At 45.3% G+C, this 21,361-nt stretch overlaps 1 protein-coding gene across 2 annotated transcripts in view; it reads left to right on the forward strand.

Annotated features, from left to right (window-relative positions):
• The window catches only part of HORMAD2 (HORMA domain containing 2), a 66,627-nt gene that overhangs the window by 5,400 nt on the left and 39,866 nt on the right, over window positions 1-21,361 (forward strand). For both annotated transcript variants that reach the window (XM_030582908.1, XM_030582907.1), the window contains 8 exons: window positions 62-150; window positions 1,507-1,651; window positions 4,258-4,321; window positions 9,975-10,011; window positions 11,731-11,751; window positions 14,801-14,868; window positions 19,552-19,703; window positions 20,711-20,958. In XM_030582908.1, the coding sequence (XP_030438768.1) occupies window positions 100-150; window positions 1,507-1,651; window positions 4,258-4,321; window positions 9,975-10,011; window positions 11,731-11,751; window positions 14,801-14,868; window positions 19,552-19,703; window positions 20,711-20,958 (786 nt within the window). In that variant the 5' untranslated portion in view covers window positions 62-99. The remainder of the gene's footprint in view (window positions 1-61; window positions 151-1,506; window positions 1,652-4,257; window positions 4,322-9,974; window positions 10,012-11,730; window positions 11,752-14,800; window positions 14,869-19,551; window positions 19,704-20,710; window positions 20,959-21,361) is intronic.

The following is a 21,361-nucleotide window of genomic DNA, read 5'->3' on the forward strand; positions in this document are numbered from 1 at the left end:
GAAGATGAGAAATATGAGGAATCCTGTATTTGCCAAGTGGTTAATGTCTATATCTCTGCAGGTTCTAATTGCACGTTGAAGGCAGCACTTTGAGACGCTATGGCCACGGCTCAGCTCTCACACACTGGGCAGAAGCATAAAACCTCTAAGGTACAGGATTTAGGACTTAATGTTACTGATCTATATGCTGGCCTAGTAGTACTCAGCCCTGCAGAGCTGGAAACCTATCTTTGATTACCCTTCCCATCCCTTGCTTCCAGGGCAGACAGTGTGCTCAATGCTGATTACACTGTGTCTTTGTTGGGTTTTGAAAGCAGCTGTCTCCATGCCAGGGTAGCCAAGAAGATGCTGGCTACGCAGCGTGAGGATTTGTAGGCAAATCGGTGCCTAGGTGCTGGATACTGGTGCTTGGCTATGTAAAACTCCTTGGGCATGCAGAGCCTCTTTAGAGGAGAAAAAGACAATGAACTGGTAGTGGGACTCCTTTTCACAAAGATTTTGCATGTTAATACCAGGTGTCATGGATACCAGAAGGGACCACTAGATCATCACCACTACTTGATGTTTAGTATTCATAATTAAGACTACCATTTAGTCACGGAGGTCACAGCAATCGCAGATTCCATGACTGTCCTGGACCTCTGTGGCTTCTTCAGCTGTCAGCAGCTGAAGCTGTGGCTGGAGCCGGGGCTTGGGCTGGAGCCGGGACTAGCCCTGCGATGGGAGCTGCTGCTGGATCGGTGCGCCCCTGCCCTGCAGCTTGCGGCGGGAGCCACCGCTGGGGCCATGTGCCTCTGCCCCATGGCTTGTGGCGGGGGCTGCTGCTAGTGCCGTGTGCCCCTGCCCTGCAGTGGAGGCTGCAGCTGGGGCTCTACACCTCTGCCGTGGCGTGTATGGTTATTTTTTAGTAAAAGTCACGACCGCATGAATTTTTGTTTGTTGTCCATCACAAAATCTTAGCCTTATTCATAATAAACAGAGTCCTAGGCATGGAAAAGTATATGAGTTCTTAGCTATTAATAAGCAAAATCCTACATTCTTTTAGAAACCAGATCTGCATATAACCTCTGGCTTTGTTGGAAGCCTGTCTGCAGACTGCGTCTGCCTTCTGGACTCTAAATATCTGAGCAGTTGAGAAGCACTCCCCTGGAATAGTGCTTCTTTTCCAGTGTGTAGACCTCAGAGCCCTGTTTTGTCGCTGGAATGTAGTAACACCGCATCTACCACCCTGTGGAACTGTGGCAATAGTTCTCTGCCTGGGTGACAATGTATTAATACTGCCACTAAAAGCTTTTGTGTAGCAATAAACTTTGGGCCACGTGTGTTAGATGCTCTTTGAGCCACTTATACTTAGTCCACCAGTGTGTGTAAGTGTGTGGCATACACACTATGGAGACCAAAAGAAAGGGTAAAATTGCCCTCTAAACCTGCTAATTCTCCCCTCTAGCTCTGGACCTTTGTACTAGTCTAAAACCAATAATATTTTTGTCTTTGTCTTTTTTTCAGGAATCAGTATTGTTTCCACACAAAATTGCCACTGACAAGCAGTCCATGGTGCTGATGAAAAGGCTTTTGGCCATCTCTGTCTCCTGTGTAACATACCTAAGAGGGCTCTTCCCAGAGAGCTCGTATGGAACTCGCTATTTAGATGGTAATGTTTTCAGTGCATGCTGCAAGCATGTTTCGATGCATTACCTTTGCCCAGTACAGATTAGTCCAGTGCTGTTCACGTATTTGACAAGTTCAATCTTTTGTAGGAAGACTGCTGACCATGGCCCAAATCCTCAGAGGTATGTAGGTGCCAGATTCCTATTGAAATCAATTGGAATTAAGCACCTAAATATCTTTCAGGACATGAGCCTATGAGTCTTATCCAGCAGTCCTGATACAGGAAAAGCTCCTATGGCAGAAGGACAACTTAGAGCTAGTGGCAACCATCAGTTGTTTCTCTCAATGTTTGTTTTGTTTTCCAGTTACATTCATTACTCAGCAATTTCATCAGTATTGCCAATCCCAAGCATTCCAAAACTACACCTCTACCCTGATATAAGGCTGTCCTTGGGAGCAAAAAAACCTTACCAAGTTATTGGTGAAACCACGTTATATCGAACTTGCTTTGATCCACTGGAATGCACAGCCCTGCCCCCCCGGAGCACTGCTTCACCACATTATATTCAAATTTGTGTTATATTGGGTCGCGTTATATCAGGGTAGAGGTGTATGTATCAGGCTCCCTCAAAATCATGAGACTGGATTTTTATAATAAATGTCAGGGTTTTTTTTATAGTTGCCTTCTGGTTTTTGAGCCATTAGAGGTCAGATCTTCAAGCTTTTCTCCACAATCTGGAGATTTTATGAATGAAAGGTTTTAGCCCACGAAAGCTTATGCTCAAATAAATGTGTTAGTCTCTAAGGTGCCACAAGTACTCCTGTTCTTTAAATGAAAGCTGAGATTCTCACATAATCACAAAAAACAACAAGGAGTCTGGTGGCACCTTAAAGACTAACAGGTTTATTTGGGCATAAGCTTTTGTGGGTAAAAAACCCACTTCTTCAGATGCATGGAGTGAAAATTACAGATGCAGGCATTATTATTTTATTATTTTAGTTCTGCAGTTTCTAGTTTCTAGCGACACCATCAGAGAGGACCCAACCACATCAGTCACACCATCAGGGACTAATTCACCTGCACATCTACTCATGTGATACATGCCATCATGTGCCAGCAGTGCCCCTCATTGGCCAAACTGTACAGTCTCTACTTAAAAGAATAAATGGACACAAGTCAGACATCAGAAATGTTAACATACAAAAGCCAGTAGGAGAACACTTCAGTCTTCCTGGCCATTCTATAACAGCTTTAAAAGTAGCCATACTTGAACAAAAAAACGTCAAAAACAGACTTCAAAGAGAAACTGCAGAACTAAAATTCATTTGCAAATTTAACACCATTAATTTTGGCCTGAATAGGGACTGGGAGTGGCTGGCTCACTACAAAAGCAACTTTGCCTCTCCTGGAATTGACGACGCCTCATCAGTTATAGGGAGTGGACCACATCCACCCTGATTGAATTGGCCCTGTCAACACTGGTTCTCCACATGTGAGGTAACTCCCTTCTCTTCAGGTGTCATTATATAATGCCTGCATCTGTAATTTTCACTCCATGCATCTGAAGAAGTGGGTTTTTTACCCACAAAAGCTTATGCCCAAATAAATCTGTTAGTCTTTAAGGTGCCACCAGACTCCTTGTTGTTTTTGTGGATACAGACTAACATGGCTACCCCCTGATATTTCACATAATCAGGTGGCTTCAGAGATGAGGCTTTAAGAAAAACACAAGGTATTGTGAGACTTGTGGCAAGGTCATGCCAACTGATGAAACTTTGATTCATCCGCATCTTTATATTAAGTTAAGATCTGAAGGTGAGGAGAGGTAGTGACTCCGTATATTCCAGCTTTATATATTTATCATCCTTGACTTATGCTTGAGATGGGGTACAGTTCATTTCTGTGTTCCCATAGAGCTAGTATCTTGAAATCTGGTCATTTGTTCATTATGGCCTGCTGAGGAGGGAAGAGGAAATCCCAAATTTGACTTTTGATTTTTCCATCCAAAAGGTCATCAGTCTTTCTGATCAGATTTCAGATCTTCAAGTGTCTTTCTGAGCAAGAATCTCGATGTTTGACCCACTCATTCCTGTGGGAGCTGCAGGATTGGGCCCCAAGGCATTAATTCACCTCTGTGGTTGGCCTATCAGCATTGGCTTCAAGTTTAGGAGTTTTCTGCTTGTGGATCGTAACTCCTAAACTTGGAGGATGAAAGGGCCACAGGAGCCCGGTGGAGAAACATCACAGCATTAGCTCATTTTGAGCACAGTTGTTTAGCTTATTTTTGTGTTAGTGAACACTAGAGTGCAGAACTAAAAGGTGCCAGAATGAAATGAGAATGGGGGTTGAGGGGAACGGAAGAAGAAAGGAAGTTGCTGACGTTTCTAAATGAAACCACACTCAATACATCTGTAACTCCAGGACTTTTTCCTGGAAGAGTTCAGAGTATCTCAGCAAAGGTCTTTGGCATTTCAAACTACAGCAGTGAGCCTGTGTCAGCCCACCTGGGATGCTGTTAAAACCAATCTTCCAGCTCAGAAAGTGTTTCCCAATAAAATACTTCATACGCTGCTGACTGACTAGATTTCAGTGTTTGCCCAGTGGCTGCAGATAAGCTTTGTAACTAAATGCTAACTCTTGTTTTGCAGACCTCTGTCTAAAAATCCTTCGGGAAGACAAAAGCTGCCTGGGGTCACTGCAGATAGTCAAGTGGTAAGTGAATAGCAGTGAAACTTAGGGCTTGCCTACATAAACAATTAGACTACAACAAGCTGGGGTCTGAATCTATCCTGCGCTAGTCTGCTGCACTCCAATTGTCCATGTGCACCCTGCTGGTACGCATTGACGGTTTGCTGGAGCGCTTTGATCTAGACTTCTTTGAAATGGGACTGGCTCAAGATGCATTAAAGAGCTGTTAATCCACGTCAGCAAGGTGCACTCAGGCAGTTAGACTGCAGCAACTAGTGTGGAGTTGATTTACGTCTCAGATTTCCGCTGTCTTAGCTGTTCGTGTAGACAAATCCTATGACAAGATTATGCTGAACAGCAATATGGCATTGTACCACGCGCCTTTACTTCCTAAATTTGAAATCCTTCAGGGCCAATGCTATTGGATTTGCCAAAGCAATTCCCATTGATTTATTATAAAAGCTGTGTGTGCTCGGCACTTTATATAACAAAGACATGGTCCCTCTCCAGCGAGCTTCCAATGTAAATGTGATCTCATTGACCCCAATGAGAGCAGGATCAGGCCCTCAAGTGAACAAACAAAGCAGGTAAGGGAGGAATGAGGCTTGCTCTAAACAAAGTTGTGATTACTTATTTCCATAGGTTCCATATTTGCTATTTCTAGCTTTTAAAGTAATGTTTGTGCTTGATTGATTTTTAACTAGTATGTGCAGTGTTTCCTCTTCATTGGAAGTCGTCTGTTTCTGGGGGCATAACTAGGCCCTTAGCTTTCTGGAGTTATATGCATTTCAGAAACAGAAAGAGAAAGGTGGGTGAGGTAATACCTTGTATTGGACCAACTTCTGTTGGTGAAAGAGACGAGCTTTCAAGCTTATACAGAGCTGGTCTTCAGGTTTCAGAAACATGGCATCACTCCTTACTATCAGCTGAGGAAGTTGTTATAGGGAGTGTAGCACTTCTTTGTTTAAATACTGTAAGGGCCCAATCCTGCAAATACTCATGGCTCAGTTATCTGCTGTGTCCTTTAAGCACTAGGCAAAGACGAGGAGGCTGCAGAGGAGCCATATACAGTTCTCCAGTCCTGGGGCCAGTTCTGCACTGTCTCAGGATAGTTTAGAGCAGCCTAAAATCATGATCATAAAAAGTCAACAGTGTACCCTATGAATCAACAGTGTGCCCTTGTTGCTAAGAAGGCTAACGGTATTTTGGACTGTATAAGTAGGGGCATGGACAGCAGATCGAGAAATGTGATCATTCCCCTCTAATCGGCATTGGTGAGGCCTCATCTGGAGTACGGTGTCCTGTTTTGGGCCCCACACTACAAGAAGGATGTGGAAAAACTGGAAAGAGTCCAGCGGAGGGCAACAAAAATGATTAGGGGGCTGGAGCCAGGGCCGTCCTTACCCATACACAAAGTACACACCTGTATAGGGCACCAAATTTTCTGGTGCCCTGCGCAGCAGCGTGCTGCTCCAGCCCCAGCTCCAGCTCTTGCCCAGGGCCCCTGCCCTATCCGCCCCTGCCCTGTCCCTTCCCTGCCCAGCCTCACCCCTTCCCACCCCTGCTCTGCCCTAGCCCTGCCCCCACTCACCTGAGCTCTGCAGCATGGCTGGGCCTGCACTCACTCGCGGTGGGAAATGCAGACCCGGTCCCAGCCGTGCCACTGATGAGTGCTGAGGGTTGATTTCCCCCCTGCCCCCAAAGCCAGCCCCAACCCCCCCCCCCATGGAGGCCTGGGGACAGCCCCTGCGGAGGCCTGGGGCCCGTGTCGGCCTGGGGACAGCCCCCCTGCCCCTCTCCCGCAGAGCCTCCCCCATGGGGGGCTGCATAGGGCCCCAGAATAGCTAGGGATGCCTCTGGCTGGAGTACACGATTTATGAGGAGAGGCTGAGGGAACTGGGATTGTTTAGTCTGCAGAAGAGAAGAATGAGGGGGGATTTGATAGCTGCTTTCAACTACCTGAAAGGGGGTTCCAAAGAGGATGGGTCTAGACTGTTCTCAGTGGTAGCATGTGACAGAACAAGGAGCAATGGTCTCAAGTTGCAGTGGGGGAGGTTTAGGTTGGATATTAGGAAACATTATTTCACTAGGAGGGTGATGAAGCACTGGAATGGATTACCTAGGGAAGTGGTGGAATCTGCTTCCTTAGAGGTTTTTAAGGTCAGACTTGATAAACCCCTGGCTGGGATGATTCAGTTGGGAATTGGTCCTGCTTTGAGCACGGAGTTGGACTGGATGACTTCCTGAGGCCCCTTCCAACCCTGATATTCTCTGAGGGTACGTCTACACTACAGGATTATTCCGCTTTTACATAAACCGGTTTTGTAAAACAGATTGTGTAAATTCGAGTGCACGTGGCCGCACAAAGCACAATAATTTGGTGGTGTGCGTCCATGTATCGAGGCTAGTGTCAATTTCTGGAGCATTGCACTGTGGGTAGCTATCCCGTAGCTATCCCATAGTTCCTGCAGTCTCCCCCGCCCATTGGAATTCTGGGTTGAGATCCCAATGCATGATGGTGCAAAAACAGTGTCACGGGTGATTCTGGGTAAATGTCGTCACTCATTCCTTCCTCCATGAAAGCAGCGGCAGACTATCATTTCGCACCCTTGTCATAAACAGATAGCTAAGGGTTAATGTTCTTTTACCTGTAAAGGGTTAACACAGGGAACCAAACACCTGACCAGAGGACCAATCAGGAAACAAGACTTTTTCAAATCTGGGTGGAGGGAAGTTTTGGGTGAGAGTTCTTTGTTCTTTGTCTTGGGTCTGACCCTCTCGGCTCTGAGAGTGATTTTTCTATCTCCTGGCTTTCTAATCTTCTGTTTCCAAGTTGTAAGTACAAAGATAGTAAGACAATAGGTTTACATTGTTTTCTTTTGTTTTTACATGTGTGTAGTTGCTGGAATGTGTCAAACTGTATTCTTTTTGGATAAGGCTGTTTATTCATTTTTTTTTCCTTTAAGCAATTGACTCTGTATATTGTCACCTTATACAGAGACTACATTTTATGTCCTTTTTCATTCTTTTTATATAAAGCTTTCTTTTTAAGACCTGTTGGAGTTTTTCTTCAGTGGGGACTCCAGGGAATTGAGTCTGCAGCTCACCAGGGAATTGGTGGGAGGAAGAAGTCAAGGGGAAAATCTCTTTGTGTTAGATTTACTAAGCCTGACTTTGCATACCCTCTGGGTTGGGGGGAAGAGAGATTAGCTCTCTCGGTACTTGTGTTTCCAGGACTTGAAACAGGGAGGGTAGAATCCCTTTGTTTAGATTCACGGAGCTTGCTTCTGTATATCTCTCCAGGAACCCAGGGAGGGAACACCTGGAGGGGAGCAGGGGGAAGGGAAATGGTTTATTCCCCTTTGTTGTGAGACTCAAGGAATCTGAGTCTTGGGGTTCCCCAGGGAAGGTTTTGGGGACACCACAGTGAGCTAGGCACTGTATAATTCCTAGCTGGTGGCAGCAATTACCAGGTCCAAGCTGGTAACTAAGCTTGGAGGTTTTCATGCTAACACCCATATTTTGGACGCTAAGGTCCAGATCTGGGAAAAAATGTTATGACAGCCCTTTTTCCCTGTATTGCCCTGGCAGACGCCATAGCATGGCAACCATGGAGCCCATTTTGCCTTTTGTCACTGTCACCGTATGTGTACTGGATGCCACTGACAGAGGCGGTCCTGCAGCGCTACACAGCAGCATTCATTTGCCTTTGCAAGGTAGCAGAGACGGTTACCAGTCGTTCTGTACCATCTGCCATACCATTGTAAATTGGCAATAAGATGACAGTTATCAGTCGTTCTGTACCGTCTGCTGCTGTCATGGGTACTCCTGGCTGACCTTCGCTGAGGTCAGCCGGGGGCGCGAAGACAAAAATGGGAATGACCTCCCTGGTCATTCCCTCCTTTATGTTGTATCTAAAAATAGAGTCAGTCCTGCCTATAATATGGGGCAAGTGTACTAGAGAACCAGTGTACCAGAGAGCACAGCTGCTCCGTGTCAGATCCTGCAGAAATGATGAGCTGCATGCCATTCTAGGGGGTGTCCCTGCAACAACCCCACCCATTGTTTCCCTCCTCCCTCAACCCTCCTGGGCTACCGTTGCAGGGTCCCCCCATTTGTGTGATGAAGTAATAAAGAATGCAGGAATAAGAAACACTGACTTTTTAGTGAGATAAAATGAGGGGGAGGCAGCCTCCAGCTGCTATGATAGTCCAGGGAGTACAGAATCTTTTCTTTAGACATGAAGGGGGAGGAGTGCTGATGGAGCTCAGCCCCTAGTTGCTATGATGAGGACAGTTACCAGCCGTTCTGTACCATCTGCTGGAAATAACTGGGAGTCATTCCTATTTTTACCCAGACACCCCGGCCGACCTCACCTGAGGCCAGCCAGGAGCACTCATGGGATGATGACAAGGATGGCTACCAGTCCTTCTGCATTGTACCGTCTGCCACCGGGGAAGGGAGGGGAGAGGATGCTGCTGTTCAGTGCTGCGGCACCGCGTCTACCAGCTGCATGCTGTAAACATACGGTGACATTGAAAAAAGTCAAGAAACGATTTTTTTCCCTTTTCTTTCAAGGGGGAGGCGGGGGGGTAATTGATGAGATATACCCTGAACCACCCCGGACAATGTGTTTGACCCTACAGGCATTGGGAGCTTAGCCAAGAATGCAAATACTTTTCGGAGACTGCGGGGACTGTGGGATAGCTGGAGTCCTCAGTCCCCCCTTCCTTCCTCCATGAGCTTCCATTTGATTCTTTAGCTTTCCGTTACGCTTGTCACACAGCACTGTGCTGTGGACTCTGTATCATAGCCTGGAGATTTTTTTCAAATGCTTTGGCATTTCGTCTTCTGTAACGGAGCTGTGATAGAACAGATTTGTCTCCCCATACAGCGATCAGATCCAGTTTCTCCTGTATGGTCCATGCTGGAGCTCTCTTTGGATTTGGGACTGCATCGCCACCCGTGCTGATCAGAGCTCCATGCTGGGCAAACAGGAAATGAAATTCAAAAGTTCGCGGGGCTTTTCCTATCTACTTGGCCAGTGCATCCGAGTTCATATTGCTTTCCAGAGCGGTCACAGTGGTGCACTGTGGGATACCGCCTGGAGGCCAATACCGTCGATTTGCAGCCACACTAACCCTAATCTGATATGGTAATACCGATTTCAGCATTACTCCTTTCGTCGGGGAGTAGTACAGAAACCGGTTTTAAGAGCCCTTTATATCTATATAAAGGGCCTCGTTATGTGGACAGGTGCAGGGTTAAATCGGTTTAACACTACTAAAATCAATTTAAATGCGTAGTGTAGACCAGGCCTGATTCTATGATTGCAGCAGCACTCCAGCCATGCCTCCTTCCTCACAGCTTTGCCAAAGGAACACCCAGCTGACTGGATCCATCAGCACGAAGGGGCCAGAATGGGGCCAAAGATCTGGCCATTACTACCCAGTCATGTTTACTGTTTTGAGTACCCCAGGATGCCTGGTAATAAGATGCCTTAGTGTATAAACTGTGCACACATATGGAGGGGAGAAGAGATTGTTAAAAGCTAAAAATGTTGTGAGCTCTGTGCTGCTTAATGCTTGTAAATGTGCACTCTAAACTCCATCTAGTAAGTGAGGATTTCCTGCTCCTAGACTGGCATGACTAGTTACTAATATTTCTTTCCTGGCAGGATTCAGGGCTGTTTTGATGCTTTGGAAAAGAACTATGTAAGTTTTTGTTTCCTATTTTGGTAATATAATCCTTCACAAACAATGGGCAAAACTCCGCTCCAATTTTCCGTGTGTATTCCAGCAGGGAGCATCTCTGCTATATATTCGCCAGTGATCCCAATGGAAACTGCACATACAGAACAAGTACACAATAGAGATCTGTGCCACAGGGAAGGAAGGAAAGCCGCTCTGTGTGTTTGTGATGTTGACATTTACTCTTTAGGTAGCGTAGCATAGTAACCATTATTAGTGTCTAGAACTGCTTGTTGTGAATAGGTTCCACATTAATTTGCAGTCTGCAGGATTCTCCCCTGCATTCTCTGTTCTACATTTACATTCTTTAATGGATGGATGCAGATTCTGTCAATCAAAGCAAATCTCTTTCCCTGCCTTCATTCTTTTGCTATATTCTTCTCTGCTCCCTCTTTCCTTCACCCCTTCTTTTCCTGTCCCCTTGCCTTTCTTTCCTCTCTTTTCCATTTTCTTCATTTTACTGTCATCTCTGTTTTCCATACAGAGGCCAGGTCTACACTACAGACTTATACTGATGTATAACTACATTGCTCAGGGGTGTGAAAAATCCACACTCCTGAGCGACATAGTTGTACTAACCAACCGCCCCCCACTCTGTATAGACAGCGCTATGTTGATGGAAAAGCTTCTCCTGTTGATATAGCTACTGTCTGTCAGGGAGCTGGATTAGCTCTGCCAATGGAAGAGCTAAGAGCATCTTCACTTAAATGCTACAGTGGCATGCAGCTGTGCCAATGCAACGTTTTAAGTGTAGACCTGCCCTGAGTTTAGATTTTCTTTTCTTCTTGTATTCTGTCAAATACAAGGCTTGAGTACCTGGTTTCAGAATAAATGCACATTTTTAAGTATTCCCAGCCCTCACTTACTCAATCTGAGGAAAAATCTGACCTGTAAATACAAAGGGCTGATTGCTGTCTGTGTATCAGCATTGTTCATCAGACTAACTCTCATTTATAGCCGAATGACTCTTGCCTAAATCAGGTATCTGCACTGCTGATCAGACTGACGCTTGTCTATGTCAATTCTACTGTTGTTATAGATTAAATGATGTGAAATGTTCTGAACTCAAATACTCGCTTACTGACAATTCAAACAGTCAGCTTTAAATAAGTAATAGTCTCCACCATTTACAAGAGATTCAAACCCTCATGCTTCAGAACATAAATCAACTTCTAACTGACAGGGATTAGGAAAAAACTCCTGTGAGCAGTTATTCCATTATCCACTCCCAGATTTTTTGCACAATCCTTTGAAGCATCTGGTGCTAGTCAGTGTCAGGGAGAGGGTACTGGGCCAGGTGGATCACTAGTTTGATCTATTGAGGCAGTTCCTTTGTTTCAGTAAGCAAGTGAACTAATGCTTTCTCTAGCCAAAGCTTTCAAGGGGTTTACAAGGCTACTCTCTAGTGCAGTTCTTTGCTATAGTGCAGTCCATAGGTGAACAAGGTATAGGTGTCTGTGATGAGTTCCATATCAGAGATCAAAGACTGAAACCTGGTAGCTAATTGCGGGCTGCCGACCCCTGATAAAACTGGCCACAAGGTGTCACTGATGTTGCACCCAAGTGCATCTGAATTAGCAAGGGTTTGTCTGAAAAGCCTTGATTCGCAAACCATTGAATGTATTTATTTCTTAATTACACCAGGCACTTAGATTTTGACTAGGCTCTTATTTTCTCTTTCAGTTACATATGGCTGTCCTGGCAGTAAGTCATCTGTTAAATGAAAGCAAGGTGTTTTCCTTCCCCACGGTGGTTGGATGAGACGTTAAACCAAGGCTCCTTCTGCCCATCTCCGTCTGTACTTACAGAGCTCATGGCAATGGGGTTAGCCTCAGTTTAGAGCAATAACCTCTCTCATCACAAGATAAATGCTTATTTCTTAGGTTGCATGGGAACGTTTGCTGGATGCAGCTTTTGCCTCCATCAGTGGTGCACAATATTCATCCTTAAATTACTAAGGCTGTGTCCACACTAGGAACAGTTTACTGGTATAGGAATACCAGTATATAATACTGGCAAAGTGCTCCTAGTGTGGATCTAACTCGAGTAAAACCACCCCCACAAGCACAGCAAGCAATGCCAGTAAAAGCACAGCTTTGCTGGTATAACTGCCTCTACTGCAAAGGCTTCTTTACATGCCTGGCTGCTGTAGCTGTGCCAGCACAAGTCTGTAGTATAGTCAGAGCCCAGGTATAGGCTACTGATTACAAGCACTGCCATGTGCTTCACATTGCTGCTTCCTTCTTCCTATACCCCAAACAGAAATGGGCAACTGCCTCTTTCCCTTCCCCTCTCTATGAGCACCCTCTTCAGTTGCCTTCTCGTTGCCGCTGATGGGATAAACCCTTTAGCCCTCAGATTTCTGGCAAGTTGTCATTGGGACCCTTGGTGTTGCAGAGATTGTGCATGGCCAACCTCCGACACATACCTTTATAAAGCACTTGTAGGTATTCTAGACACCATAGCAAAGATCTGGGTAACTAATCCTCATGCATGAGGGCATTATTGATCGCTGGTGAGGGTCTGGATGAGATCTCCCCTGAGCCCATCAAAATTTCATATAATGGATGTTTTTTCCACCTTACTCTGCAGCAACAGGTATTGGCTGCTGCCAGAGGAAGGCTATTGTATAGATGGTCCTATGGTTTGATCTTTTATGGAGAGCTTGCTTCCGGAGCAGTGAAGGTGTGTCATTGCAAGCATTGGCATGGGCTATACAAGCCAGCCCCAGATCAGCAGCTTCACTGTTCCCATACCCAAATTAGCGAGATTAAAGCTAGGTAGTTCAAGCTGCAGTCACAGCTAGGGTGACCACCTTTGTTGGATGGAAATAAGGGAAAGCCACATGAAAAATAAGGGACTGTGCTTTATTTTAAGGGACATTTTAGGGAAACACGATTTACCTTAGCATATCAAGTGTACATTTCTGCTGGCCTCCAGTATACAATGCAATTATCATAAGCATCAATTTAATGTTTAAAATGGTCAAGAGACATCCCTTAAGCAAAGGGACGGGTGGTCACCGTAATCACAACTCATGATTGCAGTCTAGACATACCCCGTGTTCTTAGAGCATGACAGAGATTCAGTTGTTTGATTACTTCTCACTGCTACATTTTATCAGAGAGAAAGATGCATTCACTATACTTTCTTAAAACAGATTTACACCAATCCCACGGAGCCACAGGTAAGAAGGAGTCAAGCTCTACTTAGGGGGGAAATAAATTGTAGGGGTGAGTTGTACTATATTGAGAATGGGCTCATAGGGTTAAATGCTGCCTTGATTTGACAGGTATGCATGGTCAAGCGAGGAGACATAAGCTACCTCTTTCTCTTATTCCTTCACCTCAGCAGACCAACACAGATGCCAGGCAAAGTGGTGATCAAGTGCCCCTGTTGAACACTAGGCTGTTGGCCTGTCCGTTGCACCTGGTGATGCTTGTTGGGTAGCTCAGGGGCATAGGTAGGGCCTTGCTCCCCTCTGCTGAAGACCAGAAGCAGGAGCTGGGGATAATGCACACCGTTCCTTTATGCACCAGCTGTCAGCGGCACTGTTAAAGGGTGACTTTCAGTCTGATCAGAGAGGTCCACTGCAAGGCCTACTCACCACTTCAGCCCTGGGATATAGGTGGTGCATAAAGCACTTGGTAGTCCCTTTGTACAGTGGCGAATATCACCTTGCTCTGTATTGCCCCGTGAGACATTATGTCTTCATCTGTCATGTAAAGACAGAACCTCTGCTCATCCACTACTGTTCCACTGCCCCCCCCAGTGTGGCTCATGGAAGAAGAGCAAGAATTTACTCCGTATACTTGGCTGCCAAGGCTGGGATTATTATTTCCCTCCAAAACCTTACCGAAATGCTCTTTAAATGTGTTATCATCAGAGTTGTTTATGGTTTCTTATTCTCCTCAGAAAATTTTGAGTTTTCAGCAAAATATCGAAAACTGAAATATTTTCATTCTGATATGCTGTCGCTGTCCCATAGGAGTTGTAGTTCCGACACCTCATGCTCCCATTCACCTCTATAAGTTCCCTGGTAGGACTGCATCTCCCATGATGTGCCACAGGTCCCCTCTTGGCAAGGGAAGGGTGTGTCCAGGTGCATTGCAGGTCCCTCTTGGCAATAACAGTTGCATGGCCAGGGTGCATCATGCAGATATAGTCTGGCTGGGGAGCCTTGTCCTAGAAGAAAATAGGAGCAAGAGGCACCTGAACTACAACTTCCATGAGAACCTGCGGCAGCATTTCAGAATTGACATTTTTCTGTTTTCAGGCTAACTTTTTGACAAAAAAAAATCTGCAGAAAGCAGACGCTTTTTGCAAAAAAAATATTATTTAGTCAAAAACCCAATTTTCCATCGAAAAACCATTTGGATGCAAAATTTTCAACCAGCCCTAACCACAACATGACTAGTGTAAGCTCTAGTTAACATGCCATTTGCATTATGGCCTCCTGTTTTAAGTGGCTCCTGATTTTTCTTCCCCAGCTTCCTTTTGAGTTGGATTTGTCATGTTTCTTCTCAGCCCAGAAGTGAATTTGCATTTGCTTCTTTTAAGAAAGTTTGACAAAAATCTGCAGATGATTTTTGAGATCAAAATGAAGCCTAATCAGTAATTTGATCCTGCTAGACAGGCCTAGGAGTGAGGAAGCAAGGACACCAGAGAGTTTCCTGCACGATCTGTTGAGCTTTTTTTGGGAACATGTTACTGAAAGACTTGTTTTTTTTCTGTTCCCTTTGTGAATGTCTAGAGGGTGACTGAGCTGTATCAGTTCAAATTCAAGTATACAAAGGACGGGCCCCAGATGGACATTGTCAGGTAATGGCTTTGTTTTATTTCTGAAAAATACACAGTGAGAAATTTGCTTTATCAAAACATTTTTAAAGCAAAAACTGTCCCTTGCGATTGTATCATGAACCCCTCCAATACCATGAGGTGCTGAATGACTTCATCTGCCATTGAACTCAGTGGAAATTAAGGGCACTCAGCATCCTGCTGGTTCGGAACTCCTGCGTTGATGAGGTTACATATTACAATACATGTGCTATAACACCTTGATGTAGCAAAGCTGAATTAAGGACAAGATTGATGTATCCCACGCCCACTCTGTGCAGCGCTCTGCCCGCCCCTGCCCCGGTGGTGGCTGGGCTATACATAGAATTTGATGAGCCTGCTGCAGCCTGGGCTAACATAGCAGGATGTTGTACTTCAGGCAGTAGTCTCATGCTTTGAAATTCAGAAGTCCCATGTTCACTCTCTGGCTGCCAATGACCACCCTTGGGTGCAGCATAATATCAACATCATAAGGATTGTTCTTCAAATGTTTGTTCAACTCCCACTGTAGGTGTATGTGCCCTGTGTGTGTGAGCCTGGAATCTTTTAGCTGGCCGTGCCTGTTGGGGCTGTACATGGTGCTCATATGACCCCTACAGCAGAGTGAAAAAGGAGGGGCCGCCCCAACAGCTACTCAGTTCTTTCTTACTGCCCATGGTAGCAAGCCCATAGTGTCCTCCTGCTTCCTCTTAGCCTTTTAGTACTTTAGAGTTATAGTTAGTTAGCTTGGAGTTAGTGTATTGTCTTGATAAGTTTTAGTTAAGCTTGCTGCTAAAACAAGCAAACACAAATTAAAGCAATTTTGCTTTCTATGAGTCTTGCCTTAGTACCAAGGAATAAGTCTGAGCTTTAAAATCTGCCCTGCCTGCAAGACTGTTGTACCTGCCAATGATGCATCTAGAGACTGTTTAGGGGAGTCTCATATCCCTAGCTAGTGTGCCATTTATAACTCTTTTTCTAAGCACATACAGAGGGGTCATGATGCCTGTTTAAAATTATTTTTAACGGAAAGATCTATGTGGAGTGTGTCTGACTGTGAGGTACCCCCTTGGGAACAGTCTCTTCTGGCTTTGAAACCAGTTTCAATGAGTGCTTCAGCTATAAGAGACATCTCTCTGGGAGACAGATCTTTTGTCCTCAGAAGACTTCATGCTGCTGTCTAGCTTTCTGAGTCTTGTCAGTTGTCCTCAGGTCAATCAGTAGTTCCAGAGGCAGGAAAGAACAAAGATCTCCAGACAGGGCTCAGCACTGATTGTTATCCCTGGTACTAACAAAGAAGAGGACTTGTCTAAAATGGCTCCTTTGAAACCACGTTGGTATTATGAATCTTCAAAGACTGGGAGAATCAAGTTCCTTAGCTACAATACTATATCCTATGCCTTCGGTGACTGACATTATCCTGGTAATGTGGGCATCAGTACCATATATCTTGGAGTCATGAGTGCTGCCTTCTTCATCCACTAAGGTTGCTTTGACATCACCTACTATCACTTTGGAGCAGGAGTCCCCATTGCTAGATTTCTCTCCTTTATCTCCAGTTCCCAGGACTCTTTTGGTACCACAGCCGAATGTTCAGAAGATGAAATTTTTTCCGTGTCCAACCTCTGTGGTGTTGGTGACTACCTCTCATGCTGTCAGATGTGAGGCTCTTCCTTTTCTACACCTCAGGAATCAGCTCCTCTGTGAAAGGAATTTTATACATTTGCATCCTCGTCTTTGCATGGCATCAGGAGCCCTTCTAGGAGATCTCCACCTCCCCTAGCAACATGTGAACAGCCTTGGAAGGAGTGCTTCAGAAAGGCCTCGTTCCCTGGTTTCCACATTTGTGGTACCATATGCCCTTCCCATGTGGTTTGCAAACTTGGCCCTCTTGGTTTCTGTGGAGACCTCAGCCTCTTCCATTGACTGCTTATTCATTTGTGTCAAGCTGCAGCCTGCCGGAGGATGCTCCCTACCTGCCCCTGGCCCTCCGGACCTTGTCATCAAGTGCCTGTCCCTGCTAGCTTCTCCAGCTGCCCCCTCTGCGTTTCTGAACCATGCCTAGGACACAGCTGTACAGGCTCGTGCTCTGTACTTTTAATTTCCTGACCCCAAGTGGCAGGGCCTCCTACCATCTGTGGGGGGTGAGGAGCCCTGGTGGGTCTGTCTGTATTCCGCCTTGGTTGCATGGCCCGCTGGGAATATTAGTTAGTGGCTCCTTCATGGAACAGTGTGCACAGGCGTGTATTTGGTGTGGTACAGCCCCCTTCCTGACCGCTTGCCCCTTCTGTGGCATGAGGGAAATCCTGGTGCATATCTGTCTCGAATGCACCAGCCTTCAGCCCCTTTTCTGGCTCCTCCAGTACCTTTTCCTCAGGTTCTGGCTGCACTTTTCCCAGCACCTCCTGATGTCTGCACACCCTATCCATGGCCCCATGAAGTCGCAAGACCTCCTGGTCAACTTCTTCCTGGCACTGGCCAAGCTGGCCATCCACCATACCAGGAGGAAGATGCTGGACGTGGAAGTCTCTGTGATTGTGGGGTTTTTTCTGTTTCTTGCTTTGCACACACATCCATGCAGAGTTCCTCTGGGCTGCGTCCACTGGCTCCCTGGACACCTTTGAGGAGCAGTGGGCTCTGTCTGAGATTATCTGCTCAGCGTCCCCCTCTGGCTTCCTGCTTTTGGCCCTGTGACCATCACTCCCATTCCTGTTTAATCATTTGTTATCCCCTGCCTTTACTTGAACCCTGGGTTTATTGACTCCTCCCTTTAGGCTAAGGAAGAGGCCTTCAGAAGCCTACCCGCTCCCAGGATTTCAATAGATTCATCAAGATCCAGAGTAAAATTGCCCTTTTCCCTTAGTGATTCTTTTAGGGAGTCTCATTCATCTCATCAGAAGCTCCTGCAAATTGGTGAGGAAATCCTCATGGAGGAATACGAGGGCCAGCCTATTCCTTGGCCATCTGACAAGACCATGACTCTGTCTGATATGTCCACAATACACAACATTAGGGCCTTTGAGGACCTGCTTAAAAGAATGATGGGTACTTTAGAGATTCTCCTGGAGAATGTCCAGGAGAGGTCTCATAACTTCTTGGCATCCTGCACCCAGTGTCTCAGGGTTGTTGGACCATGCCTATTAATGAAAGACATTCTTGAGTTTGCCATAAAAGGGGGCAGATCATTTGTACTTTTTTGAGGGGTTTGACTACTTTGTTACACACCCAGGCCCTGGGTCTTTGGTTGTAATGATAACTTAGGAAAGCTCTAAGCTGCCTGGGCCCCCTAAATTTAAACCCAGGAACAAGGAGCGCAAGCAGATGGATCTTCTGGGGAGAAAAGTTTACTCATCTGCTAGTTTGCAGACTCGCATAGCTGATAATCAAGCCTTATTGGCTAACAACAATTTTCTTCAGGGGAAAGATTTTACATCTGTCTGAAAAACCTCCTCAGGAGACCATAGATGAACTGAAGGCAGTGGCTACAGAAGGCCAGTTGGTGGCCAAGACAGCTCTGCAGGCCTCACTGCATGTCTGACACTGCAGTATGATGAATGACTGCTGCAGTCACTAGGACAGGGGTCGGCAGCTGTTGGCATGTGGCCCATCAGGGTAATCTGCTGGTAGACCGCGAGACATTTTGTTTATGCTGACCGTCTGCAGGCACAGCTCCCTGCAGCTTGCAGTAGCCGCGGTTCGCCATTCCCACAGCTCCCATTATCAATTCTCTGTTAAAACTTTGTGTTTGGTAGTCGTCACCTTGGCTGGCAGGGTAACCAAAATTCAAGATTTGGTGGCTGATTCTCTGTATACTTTGTTTTATAAGGACAGATTTACTCTAAGGCATCATCCAAATTTTTTACCAAAAGTAGTTTTGGTCTTCCATATAAGTCAATTTATTGCCTTACCAATATTTTTTTGTAAGCTTCAAGATTCTCCTACAGACATTAAACTCTACTCACTAGACATACTTAGGGCTATGTCTTTTTATCTTTCCAGAAAAACACCTTTTCTTAAATCATCTCAACTTTTGGTATCTTTTGGTAGCAAGCCTGTGTGCTTTCAAAGACTTTCTAAACAGGTTACAGGCTATATTAAAACGTCCTGTTCTGTGAATAAACTACACGTAAGAGCCCAAGTCTCAATGAGAGTCAATAGAGTTAGAGTCCTGTGCCTCTTAGGCACTCTTGAAAATTTTATCTCTGGACTAGCATGTCATGTTAAGACTGAAGTTAGGGCATTCAACACACTTCAGTTAGAACAGGACGGACTTGAACATAACCTCTTTGAGTTTGCTCTACATGTGATTCTCACTCAATTCCCCCCAGTCCCTAAAAGAAAATTATTTAGAAGCTAGTCAAGTAGGTGAAAGGCACTTGTATTGTGCCTGCTTGTGCCCAACTTAGTCATGAACAAACAAGTGAATTACAACACTTGTAGAATGAAGTTTATTGCCCCAGTTACAATATCTGTTCATTTGTCGATTACACGATTCTTAACTATGGACTATGGTGTTCCTTCATGCCATCTCCCACTGTTGAAAGCCTGTGTCACTTCCCTATTCATGCTAGGACTACATAAAACACTGAAGCTCTGTTACTGTAGTGCAAGACAAAACAGTGGGAGCTGAATATTTTTAATTGGGGTTTGGACATTAATGATTCAGTTGCTCTTTTGTTTTGGCTCCAGCACCAAAATGAGCTTTGCAAAAGGGGTTAGCAGTGAAGAGATTAAGAAAGGCAGCATCCTGCTGATCCGTAAGCTGTACCTCTTAATGCAGAACCTCGGGCCCCTTCCCAATGACATTACCCTCACCATGAAACTCTTCTACTACAATGATGGTAAGTGAAGAACAGTCTGTCTTGTCAAGCTGATTTCCCCTCCTGTTAACTCCCATGAGCAACACATGCCACTGTAAAAGGGAACAAAGAATAGATAGGTGAAATCTGGATCCAGAAAACTGCTGTGATGAGGCAGCATGCAAAATAGAATAGTGCCATTCAGTGCATAAAGATGTGACACGTGCTTTTTAAGGAAGTAGTCACAAACTTTTAAGAAATACAGCTGGGCAATGGAAAAGGGACACAACTTTTCCCTTTACCTCAGTATGAGGAGCAAACATACTTGGCTAGGTTGTTATTTCTCCAGAAAGTTAGTGTATAAATGGCATCACAGAGTCCCAAGTTTATTATCTCTCAGTGACTCCAGATCAAATGTGCTCTGTTAATAGACTTTGAAGCCAGAAAGGACCATTCCGATAATCTAATCTGACATCTTACATAATAGATCATAGCACAGAATTTGTATCACTTCTGTAAGAGATTAGCCAGGATTTTAATTTGCATACGAAGCAGGAGGTTTCCAGTAGGCCACCACTGCAAGTTTACCCATAAACAGATTTTTTTTCCTCCTGACCGCCAGCCCCACAAACTTCAATCTGAGATTAAACTGGTCTCTTTCTTTTCTTTCACTAATAATAAAGATTCTGTAGGGCAGATGCTGCCCAATTGCACCTCTACAAGCTCATTGCTAGGCTAGGTGATGTAAAGTGGACTCCTTCAGCTGGGTTAGATGATGTAAGTGAGGGGAGAATATGAAGATAGTGGGGTTACCCAAGTATATCTGGGCAACAGGGGGCTGCAGAAAGACTTGTGGAGGCTTCTCCTGCCATTGGGCTGCAGAAGCTTTGATGTCCTGGGGAGGATGTTTCCTTTGCACTTCACAGTCCAATTGAATCTATCCAGAGCCCCGCCTAATTACTTGCGCTAGGTTCTGGATCTGTCCATTATTGCAGATTAAAGTGGCTTAGAGTTTAGTCTATCAATTGAGGACACTCTTCCCTGTGCAGTAACTCCTGATGATTACCAGCCCCCTGGCTTTAAGGAAGACAGCAGCCCAGATAACCTGTTGTTTGATGGAGACCCTGTCAACCTGAAAGTTGGGTCCATATCCACTGGGTTTCATATCCTGAAAGTAAGAGTGACAACTGAGAGCAAGAGGATGAGGACTTTGGGAAGCAGCCTGAACCAGGAGAATGGCCCTACTGAGATCTCCCATCAAGGACTAGATTGTGACGAAGAAGAGAGTAGTACCAAGGTAAGGAAATGGCTCCAAGTCACCAGCAGTTACTGTGGGGAGTGAGCAGTTACTATGGGGAGTGAGCTTTGTCTTTATTGTCTCCCCTTACATTTTCTAAGAATTCCAGCTTTAACCGGTTCTCGCTTAGCAGTATTCTGAGGTATGGCAGCAGTGCTGCAGTGGCATAAGCAGGGTGCTCTAAGTCAGTAGACCTAAAGTTTTTTTCCTAACATTGCACTAACTCATCGGCAAGCCACATTCTCTCTCTGTATCTCATCCTCCCCATCTGCAAAATGAGGCTAATGACACTGACCCACCCTTGTAAAGAGCTTTAAGATCCATGGATGAAAAACTGTACAGCTTTTGGTGGTGCTAAAACTCTTGTGTTGGACATCATAATAATGTCTCCAGTCTTGCACAC

This window comes from Gopherus evgoodei, chromosome 13 (assembly GCF_007399415.2).
Source record: "Gopherus evgoodei ecotype Sinaloan lineage chromosome 13, rGopEvg1_v1.p, whole genome shotgun sequence".
Taxonomy (NCBI): domain Eukaryota; kingdom Metazoa; phylum Chordata; order Testudines; family Testudinidae; genus Gopherus; species Gopherus evgoodei.